At 58.8% G+C, this 10,836-nt stretch overlaps 1 protein-coding gene across 1 annotated transcript; it reads right to left on the bottom strand.

The window, feature by feature from the left end:
* Positions 1 to 1,504: 1,504 nt before the first annotated feature.
* Positions 1,505 to 10,050, bottom strand: RASD2 (RASD family member 2). The gene is made up of 3 exons (XM_077762040.1): positions 10,029 to 10,050; positions 5,746 to 6,139; positions 1,505 to 2,123 (listed from the first exon to the last, which is right to left on the bottom strand). Exons 2-3 carry the CDS (start codon positions 6,014 to 6,016, stop codon positions 1,594 to 1,596), a joined length of 801 nt encoding a protein of 266 aa, XP_077618166.1. The 5' UTR covers positions 6,017 to 6,139; positions 10,029 to 10,050; the 3' UTR covers positions 1,505 to 1,593.
* Positions 10,051 to 10,836: the final 786 nt, after the last annotated feature.

The following is a 10,836-nucleotide window of genomic DNA, read 5'->3' as shown; positions in this document are numbered from 1 at the left end:
TTCACTAGATGATCACTAAGGTTCCGCGTAGCCCTAAATCTCAGTATTTTTTTTTTAATATTTTTTTATTTATTTCTAGGAGAGAGAGAGAGACAGTGTGAGTAGGGGAGGGTCAGAGAGAGAGGGAGACACAGACTCTGACATAGGCTCCAGGCTCTGAGCTGGCAGTCAGCACAGAGCCCGACGCGGGGCTCGAACCCACGAACCGCGAGATCATGACCTAAGCGAAAGTCGGACACTTAACCGACTAAGCCACCCAGGCGCCCCTAAATCTCAGTATTTTAAAGGAGGTTAAGATATGAAATGTGTTTGTTAAGAGCTGATGACAAGGCCTTTGGTCAAGGGGCCCAACTCCTGTCACACCCAGTACACAGCAGTCTCGCGCCACACACGAGGGACTTTCCCACCTACCTCTCTGGGCTCGGCTCTGGCTCCCAGCTGCACCTGCAGCCCTCCCCGCCCCCCCCCCAAAAGCTCCAGGTGCATGAGACAGAGGGGCAGCAGAGGTGGGTGCAGGCCATGCGGGTGAAGGGGAACAGCCCCAGGCTGGGGAAGGGCCTGGCCTAGGGTCATAAAGTGCACTGCTCACTCTCTTTGTTTCCTAGCACACAGTGGACCCGGCACCCAGCAGGTGCTCAATAAATGCTTGAGGAACCAGCACAGTAGAAGACGGCATGGTTCTAGGCAGAGCCATGGTTCTAGGCAGAGCCCTGCCCTGAACGAGGTGAAGCGGGGGCGGGGGGGGGAAGGAGTGTGCTGGAACGTGTCACCTCCCCTCCCCCAGAATCAGCTGCCTCGACCACACAACGGGGACAGGAGGAGAAGCAGCCCCAGCCTGCCCCACCCCTGCCCCGTGCAAGTGTTAAAACCGTGAAGCTCATTACCGAGGGCAGTGTCCGGCTGCAGGCAGGCCAAGGGAACCCTGTCTGGGAAGGGGGAGGAAGGCGTCCGCAGCAGAGGCCACGGGTCTAACGTGGGCAGGGGCGTCTGGCCAACGAGGCGCCAGTAGCTTTTACAGTACGATTTCCGCTTCTACAGCTACACACAACAGAACAACGGCAGCAACAACACACACCAGCAGACGAGGGATCCGCGACACGGACGGCGGAGAAGTCCACGCGGCGGCTGTGGTCCGGGAGGCGTGGCCACGCCCCTCTTCTCACACACAGCCGCCACCGGCTCAGCGCCCGGGACATCTTGGACGGGCAGGGGCCCAAAGAGCTGAGGCGGAGAGGGCAGAGTCTGGGGTCTCAACCAGCCCAGCGGAGACCCCGGGAGTCGTTTGCACCCGTGTCTGTTCCAGGAGGCTCCGTTCATGTAGGGATTCTGGCCCCTCCGGCATCAGTGTTTCCTCCGACCCCCAGGGCAGGAGGGCTCTGACCTGGGGGCCGGCACAAGTCCGTATGTCTCCGTCCCTTGTTCCCAGCCCTGCAGGGACCTGCCCCTGCGAGGAGGAGCTAAAAGCGCAGATGGGGGGGGGCACCTCAGAAAAGCAGAATNGGGGGGTAGGGGGGCGGGGGGCGTGGGCAGTGTGCACATGGGGCCACCTCCCGTAAGGCACCGCCCAGGCCCCCACCCCGGTGTCCCTCCCGCTCACTGGATGGTGCATTTATCCCGCTCACGGGCCTGGCCCTCCCGAAGGACCTTGGCCTTGATGTACTTGAGGTCACTGTTGACGCTGGGGCGGCGGGCAAAGGGCGAGACCATGCCGTAGGCGTCCATGTCCTTGACGCGACGCATGCAGAAGGGCCTGGGGTGGAAGGCGTCGCCATACTGCACGGAGATCTTGCGGTGCAGCGCGGGGCTCATCTCGTGGGGTAGCTTGGCCATGCTGAAGAGCACGTAGAACATCTCGTCCACGTTGGTGTTCTTCTTGGCCGACACCTCGAAGTAGGCACAGTTCTCGTCCCCCGACACCAGCAGCTCGGCCTCGGTGGCGGGCACCTGGCGGCACAGCTCGCCGTGGTCGTTCTTGTTGCCACAGATGACCATGGGCAGCTCGGCCGCCTCCTTGGTCTTGTTCTTCAGGCAGGACTTGACCTCCAGAATCTGCTTCTGGAGGCGCTTGACCTCATCGAAGGACTCCCGGTTATCCAGGCTGAAGACCAGGATGAAGACGTCACCTGCTGNCCGCCCTCCCAGTGAGTCTATGGGGGGGTCACTCTTCTCCCCATTTTTCAGAGCAGGAGGCAGAGGCCCAGAGGGTTAAAGCCCTTGTTCAAGGGCACATAGCTAATGGGTGGCACAGCCCAGCTCAAAGGCAGTNTCTCTCTCTGACCCTCCCCTGCTCACGCTCTCTCTTTCTCCTAGAAATAAATAAAAATATTAAAAAAATAATAATAATAAGTACAATTCCCATGACAGTAGGGGTCTTGCACGACTTGTTCAGTGCACATCCCGAGGGCCTGGATAGAGCCTGACACATCATGGGAACTCAGAGCACAGGCACCAGTCAGGCCAGGGTTTATATCCTGACCCCATGGCCCTCAGCAGGTCCCGCCACCTCCCTGAACCTTCATTTCCCCATCTGTCCCACGTGGAGGAAACTCAGCCTCCCGTGAGGGTTTTTCATGGGATAATGAGTGGAGGTCTTAGGTATGGACATGGCAGTGAGGACGCGCCAGCATGGGTTCCTCCCCAACTCTCACAAGACCTCTGTCACGGATTGAGAGTTTGGTTACCTTCCCGGTGTAGGTGAGCAAAGGGAGGCTCAGAAAAGGCCCAAGATGGCACAGCACGAACGTGGCCAGGCCACGATTTGGACCTGCTTCTGTCTCACCCAGCCAGTGCCTGGCACACGCAGGTGCTCCCCGCTTCCTGAATAAATCACGGACGAATGAGCAGTAGCCTCCAAGACTACGTGATCCCTATTTCCACTCACTGCATCACTCAGGATGGGTCCCTGGGTCTGAAACAGGCAATTCGGAGGTGGCCAGGGTGGCCGGGAGAGGGCATGGCAGTGCTCGCATGCCAATTTCCAGAACTTACTACAGGGGTCACAAGCTCACACCCAAAGCACCTTCTCTGAACTTTGGCTTCAATTCGTAAGAATCCATGAGGAGATGCCAAAATCCCTGTTTCCCAGATGAGGAAACCGAGGCTCAGGGGTGTCAGTGACTGGCCCGGGGTCTGGTATCCAACCCCTCTTCCTTCTGGAAGCTGCCTCCTTCCTGTGGACCTCCAGGGCACAGCATTCGTCCCCCCATAATAGCGCATGTCATATTTGGAATCATTCTCCGGCTAATGGTATGCCCTTCACCGTGAGCTCTAGAGCAGAGGGAGACAGTGTCACCTGGGTCCTCGTTCCTCAGGGCCCCGCACACAGTGGGGGTCCATAAAGCTGGGTGAAGGGGCGGGACGGGATGGAAGGAATGGGGGTGATGGGCTGTTTAGAGAGGTGCTTGCAAAAGGCAGCCCCAAGCCTGGCAGCCATTTCCGCCTGGGCTGCCAACCCCGTCCCATTAGGCTAATCCTGGGCCCCTGAGGACTCAGCGGCCTTGACATATTCAAATGCAAGACCGCGATGCCAAGCTTTAGAGACAGCCTGGCTGGCAGCTGGAAAGAGAGCTGGCGGCAGAATTAATGGCTTTCAGAGTTTCCTTCTGCACCAGCACCAGGTTGGAAAATGAGGCACGAGCTGGTGAGTGAAAAAAGCAAGCAGCAGACAGATGTGTTCCGAATGATAAGTGCGCGTTAAAAAGAGACGGGCGAAAATACTCCCTGTTACAAAGAGGATACAAATGTAAAGGTCAGTGTGTTCACGGTGGGTCCAGAAGAGTCCCCAGCAGACTGAGGGGGTGGGCCACTCCAGGGAGGGGACAGGAGCCTGGAGTTGGGGACACAGGTCAAGGGGGCTTTTTAGCCTTATTTGGGTTTATAGGAGGGTGTGTTTGCATATTATTGTGTAACTAAAAATTAATTTTGGAAACACACAGGTGGTCCTGCCTCACATGTCTCTCCTTCCCTCTGATGTTAGTCTTGTCGACATCAGTGGGCATCCAGTCCCCTCCCCAAGGCAAGGAGAGCTGACCTCCCTGTAATACCCACCATGTGCTGGAAGTGCCCCCAGTGCCTTCCTTCAGTCCCCACAGCCACCCTGGGGGGGAAGCAAGTTTATGTCCGTTGTGCAGCCAGGGAGACGGAGAATCAGAGCCCGGGTCACATATCTAATCCATAGTGGAGCGAGGACTGGAATCCAGGCCAACCCAGGGCTCCCTCCATCCACACACTGCCTCTCCGAAACATGGGGTGGGGGTGGAGTGCGATCTGGGCCAGCCGGTGGGCAAGGACAGACCGCAAGAAGAAGGCTCCGCCCAGGGTGCTCAAGGAGGGTGCGTGGCCAGGGTGTAGGGGAGGGTGTGCATGGCAGCAGTTTCTTGGTACAAAAACATCTCCATTTGGAGGGCTATTTTCGTGATGGCTGCAGAGGTACTTGCTCATTCCTTCCCTTCATCACTGCCCAGAAATGGGAGAAGGATGCTTAGGAAATGGCTGCACTGGGGCACCTGGGTGGCTCAGTCGGTTGAGCGTCCGACTTCCGCTCCAGTCATGATCTCGCGGTTCATGAGTTCGGGGCCCATGTCCACCTCCGTGCTGACAGCACGGAGCCTGGATCCTGCTTCGGATTCTGTGTCTCCCTCTCTCTCTGCCCCTCCCCCACTCATGCTCCGTCTCTCTCTCTCTCTCTCTCTCTCTCTCAAATAAACATTAAAATTTTTTTAAAAGAAAAGGAAATGACTGTGTAGCCCGTAGCAGGCACTCTCTAAATGCTGGGTTACCACCATTGTTTTCTGAGCACTTACTATCTGTTCACCAAGTACATTTGCCGTATTAACTCACTTAATTCCCACAGTGGCCTGTGGGGTGGGTGCTGATGTGATACTCGTACAGACAGAAAACGGAGGCACAAAGAGAGAAAGTTGCTTGCCCAGAGGTATAAAGCCAGGAAGTGCCCACCCTCTTGGCCACCACATGAAACCGCCTTAGTAATGCAGCGCTGGCCGGGTCCCACCTCTCCACCTGCCCCCCTGCACCCCCGACAATCTCCCTTCCCGCTCCAGTGTCCCCAGCAGGGCCGGCAGACTCCCGGACAGTTTAACCATAGGGAATAAGCACCAGGCTGCCCCAGACCACCTGTGTTACCACCTGGAGTAGCTTACCCTCTCTGGGCCCCGGTTTTCCCATTTGTAAAGTGCAAAAGAGCCATCTCCTAGGTTGGTTGTGAGGATTAAACAAACCCACGCTGACCTCGAGGGACAGCCCCAGGCACACAGGTCTCCGTAAGCCTTGGCTCCTGCCACCACCGATCCTGTGACTATTACTGAGCTCCGGGCATCACGCTGACTGACCAGTGCCCAGGGCCTGCCCTTACCGCTCCGAGAGGCAGCAAAGGCCTGGGGTGTCAAGGGACCTGAGCTCAGCAGACTGACCATGGTCCCCGGAGCTCTGCTGGGCCACCTCCCGCAGGAGTAAGGCAGTGGCCCCTCGGGTCCCTGGAGAAGAACTCCCCCCCAGTGCCTGTGTCCGCTCCTGACCTGGAAGGCAGCACGAGTCACAAGTACTCCATCCACGGCCAGACAGAGGAATCTGGGCCCCGGCTCGACCACTTGCCCGGCAGCACCCCTCTGACCCTCCCAGGCTCACAAGGGGGCTGGCCGTGAGCTTGACTTCCGACGACGGGTACGCAAAGCGTGCGGTGTGCACACTGCCCAGTGCCGAGGGCGCCCGCCCACCCCAGGCACCCACCTGTGAGGATGGACAGCCTGCGCATGGCAGGGAAGGGGTGGTTGCCGGACGTGTCCAGGATGTCCAGCTGGTACATGTCGCCGCGGATGTTGTAGACCTTCCGGTGGAAGTCCTCGATGGTGGGCGTGTACTGGTCGTCGAAGCGGCCGTTGAGGAACCGGGAGACGATAGAGCTCTTGCCCACCCGCGAGGCGCCCAGCACCACCATGCGGTACGAGTTCTTGGCGGGCACACTGAGTGTGCAGTTCCCGCTGGACAGGGTCTTCATCATGGCTCGGGGCTGCGGCGCTGAGCGGGGAGCGGACGCCAGCAGGCCCTGGACCCGACCCTGCAGCCTCTTGCTGGCGGCCTTGGCCTCCTCCGCGTGGCTCCTGTCTGGGCGTCCGTTCTCCGCCTGTAAGATGGGGGTGTTAGACCAGGACGTCCCCGAGGGGTCTTGCGGCTCTGCCAGCTCGTCCATTCGTGCCCCCTGCGGCCCCCTTCCTCCTCAGCCACCCCCCTCACGCACGCACCCCCTTCACTCCTTCGCCCCCGCGGCCATTCACCCTTTGTTGATTCCTTCCCAGAACCGCAGGGGCCTGACTCCTCACTTTACCGCAAGTAGCCAAAGTTCTCTGGAAGTTCCTTTTTCTCTCAGCTATAGAAGGGACTCCACTCACAGTGTTGTTGCACATGCTAAGGTCGCAAAATGTTAACTAACTCCTGCTAGAAGCTGATCTCTCTCTGGTCCTTCTAATCTTTCCAACCCTGGCCTCCCGCGGGCTGGGACTCCAGGGCATGGCCTAAAGGAGGCGCTAGAGAGCATTTCTCGGGCACTGCAGGCTGTGGCCTTTCAGCCTTCCCAGAAACTGGGAAAAGGCCACGTCCAGACCACATCCTCCCCACCCACCCAGGGCCCAGCGCCCTCACCCCCAGGCCCTGGGAATTTGCTTACTGCCTGCCAGGAGACCCAGAGATCTGGACTAGGGGATGTGGGCCAGAGAAACGACCCGGGAACAGCTCAAGTCCTTCAGAGCTGCAAGGGCTACCCAGAACTTTCTGTGGGAGCTTCTTGGCCTTGTGAAAGAGGCTGAACTGGACCCTGACTCAGGATCCAAATGGAAGGCCCACCCCAAAGGCCAGTCCCAGCCCCCGCCACCCTCCTTTCCTATGTCAGCACCCACCGGAATCCCCTGAGAGTCCCCGAGCCCATCACTCTCTTGGAGCTCTGCGGAGATCTGCCTCCACTTCTAAGCTCGTGTTCGTTCCTCTGCCAGAACACCCTCTTCTCTTTACATCGCAGGGTCTGGCTCAAACACCACCTCCTCTCAGAAGGCTTCTCGCTCCCCACCCCACCCCGGCAGGAATCCCTCCCCTCTCTAGGAACTAGAAACTGACACAGGCCTGCTGGAATATCGATCCCTCCTGCCCTCAGCCGCTGCCACTCATGGCTGTGCAGGCTGGGCGCTGCACAAGGCACCCCTCTGGGCAGGAGCGTGGGGGGCTGTCTTTGCGGGACTCATCTGCCCAGAGAAGGCACCTTTTTTTCCCCGTGTGCGCAGGGACCTGTACATGCTAGCTCCCCGTGGCCCCCACCTCTGGCTGCCCCAGCTCAGTAGCCTAGGATGCTGCACCCACTCACCCCAAGGCTCTCTCCAACGTCATCGGGCTCTACTTCTGCCATTCTGCTGAGACTGGAGCCCAACTGAGAGGCGCCGTGCAGTAAACCAGCTCTCAAAAATATCTTTTTAAAACGCTCTTACTGGCAGCGTTTGTCGATCTCTATGGCATACACATTCCCACCCGCCGGCCAATTCCAAGTTACCAAGAGGGTCTCAAATAATGAATTGCAAAGAGGCGCACACAATAAGCCCGCACACCGCTGACCCTGAGCCCCCCCAGCCCTGACAATCACCATTAACTGAGCCCCTGCCGTGTGCCAGGTATCGTGCTAAGTATAGAACAATAAAGGTAGCTGACATTTACTTCGCAGTCAACATGGGCCACCAGGTGCTAAGTGCTGAGCGTGTACTAAGTCGCTCCGTCCCTCAGTAACCCCAGAAGGTAGGTGGCGTCACCCCAGTTCGTAGGGGAAGTTACTGAGGCACAGAGAAGTTGAGTTAACTTGCTCATGGTCACACAGCCAGTAACCGGCAAAGGAGAGATCTGACCCCAGGCAGCGGCGCCGCACAACAGGGTCTCCTCCCCACCTCCCCCCAGGGAAGATATTATCTGCCCATTTCACACATAAGGACCCTGATACTTCAAAGGCTACATGACTGGCCTCTGTCGTTAATGAGGTCGTCAGGACAGGGACTCCCTCCTCCTCCGCCCCCCAATTCATGCCTGCAGCCCTCTTCCATTTACCCCACAGGGGTTCGGTGCCATGTATACAGCAAGTGCTCAATAAATGAGCCATGAATGAATGAAGCAAGTGAGTCTGCCTCTGGAGCTCACCCGAAGCCTCCTTCTGAGGCCTCCTCCTCTTCCTCCCCTGACCTGGCTGGCCCAGGTGCTGTGCTGGGCGAGGCAGCCTGGGCCTTCAGCAGAGTTGCGGGGAAAGAGGCCCCGCACCACGAAAGCCCCCTCCCCAGCCTGTCTTCGGGGAGCTTGACTCTGCTGGTGATCACGTCTGTCTAGACAGACAGGGAGGGAGGCCAGCAGCTCCCAGGGACAATGTTCCTCTCCATCACCGCCTACCCAACCCAGCCTCTAGGTAGGGGGAGGGGGAGGGGGGGGTCCTGGTACAGATGTGCTAATATCAGTGCCTGGATGGACCTCGAGGCAGAGAGTCAGGGAGGAGACAGGGCGTCAGAAAGAGGCAAGGAGAGGGAAATGTGGCTTTCTTCTCCGAGAGAAGGCTTCACATGGCCTCAGCCACGTGGGGCTGTGTGAGGTACCCAGACACCTGGACGCCAGGTGACAGCGATCCCCAGGCTCCACCTCCCGCCCCCGCATCTTCCCTCCCTCTCCTCCCCACCCCACCCCCAGGCGCTGTGGGCAGCTGTGGGCATGGCTCCTCTCCTCGGCTGCCTTCTCTCTCCCTGCATCTCAGCCGGGCCGTCCCCACACAGTGAGGAGCAGGTGGGCATCAGAGAGCAAAAGGCCCTTTGAGAATTTAGAGGCTGGAGGCTCAGAGAGCGGTTAATGGGGGCCGCTAGCAGCACAAGAACCCAAATGCAAGTTCTGGGTGTCTCAGCTGACCCCAGCCTGGGGCCACTCACAGGGCACCTGGGGTGGGGGGTGGGGGTGGACAGCCAGGTGGGCTCCCATCTTGCTGGCCACTTCGTGTTTCTTGTTCCAAAGACTCACAACAGTCCCATGAAAAGCGGACCAGCATCAGTCCACTAACTGATGGGCACACCAGGGGGGAGGGGGTGGGGGCACGGCTCAGTCATTTGCCCCAGTCCACACAGATTACAGGCCAGGCCGGGATTAGACTTAGGCTGATGGGCTCTGAAGCCTGGGCTCTTATCTCCATAAAAACCTACCCCCTGGCCAAATCCAGTCTTTCTCAAACAGTGCCTGACTCAGCGATGCCCTAGCTGGCATCAGGCAGGGGAATGACCCCTGAGGCCTATTATACTCTCATCCCTCTCTCTCCCTACAGACAGCTGGGGGGATGGGTATCCTGCCCAGGACTCACCCTTAAACCCTGCCCAGCCAGCTCCTAGCAAACACATCTGGGGGTTCACCCTCTTCCTCTCCCCCAAGCCCCTCCCTCAGGGCCCGCCGGGAAGATGGAAAGGATCAGATGGACAAGGATATCATGACAGGAATCCGGACATGTCCTTCTCCCCGTGGGTACCCCGGAGCTTGATCCCAGAACGAGTGCCCCACACACACACACACACCTCCAGCTCCTCCATTAGCGCGCAGGCCAGCCTCTCTGACCATATACATTATCCACTGGCTCCCGTCCCCACATGGAGGGGTGTCCCGGGGGCTTTGCGGTGTGAAACCAGCCCCACCAGCTTCCCGCAGACCAGCCCTGCCTCTCAGCAGCTCGGCAAATGGTTTGGGCTGGTGGGACTGGTCACCTATCAGCTGGATATGAAGAAACAAACCCGTAGTGTGGCCAGGATCGTTTAGTGAGAAGTCGAGAGGCTAATACAGCTTCGGACAAGTGGGTTCCTTTGAGGCACCTCCTCTAGGCATCCCAGGGGCCACCGGGAACAGCCAGGTGGGGTAGGGCTGGAACGCAGGCAGAGGTCTTGGGGACCCCGCCTTGTCGCTGTGACGCCAGGGTAAGCCTGAATCATGGGCTTCTGAGCTGGCTGCCCCTTCCCAGCCCGGTCTCCTACCTGCCAGGAATCCAGAACATCCTTTGTCATCCTCCAAGGAAGGGGGGCCAAACGACAAGAGAGAGCCCCTCAAAGGCACTTGGAGGCCCTCGGGCCCGCTGAATGTGGGACACATTTCCAGGGAAAAGAATCACTCAGGAAACTCACTCCTGGCACACCCCCCCCCCCAAAAAAAAAAAGCTCAAGAAATGCTGAACAAGGAAGGTGTTTCTTGATCTTCCCTCCTCAAAGGAAGTCCTGCCCAGGGCTGGGGGTGGGCCACCAAGGAGCTCCATCCTGGCACACAGGTAGCAGCCAGCTCAGGAAGAGGGAGGGAGCGTTTGGGGAAGGTAAGCGCCTCTTCCTCCCTGAGCCTCAGTGTCCTCCTGTTTAAGTGGCTATTGCTCTAAGTTGCTTAAACGGAAGGCTTCCAGCAACACATGTAGCTCATAGTAGCAGCTTAGTAAGTCTTTCCTCCCAGGGACAACTAAGGGCCTAGCACTCAGCCTGACACAGAGCAGGTGCTCAACAAGTCTCGTTTATCTCTAGATGCGTAAAGTTGCCTATGATGCCGGCACACAGTAGGTGCTCAATCAGTTTAACTTTCCCTAGTCCTGTAAAGCTTCCTCTCGTCCCCCNATGGGTGGGCTCTGAGGGCTCCGAGGGGCCTGGGCGCCGGGCGGGCTCGGGCTCGCCGCTGCCGGCCCCGCCCTGCCCCGACCCGGGGGACTCCTGCTGAGCCAGGTGCCCGGAGGCGCGGGGACGTCCGAGCCCGGGGTCCCCGCCGAGGTCTCCGGGGCTGGGGGAGGGCGGTAGGGGCGACTCTGGG

Source organism: Crocuta crocuta, unplaced genomic scaffold, assembly GCF_008692635.1.
Source record: "Crocuta crocuta isolate KB4526 unplaced genomic scaffold, BGI_CrCroc_1.0 scaffold193, whole genome shotgun sequence".
NCBI classification, from domain to species: Eukaryota; Metazoa; Chordata; class Mammalia; order Carnivora; family Hyaenidae; genus Crocuta; species Crocuta crocuta.
Note: the sequence above shows the minus strand (reverse complement) of the source record. Positions and strands in the feature narration are given on the sequence as shown.

Excerpts from the sequence above, each read along its gene's own strand:
- RASD2 (XM_077762040.1), bottom strand. The coding sequence starts at position 6,016 with ATGATGAAGACCCTGTCCAGCGGGAACTGCACACTCAGTGTGCCCGCC.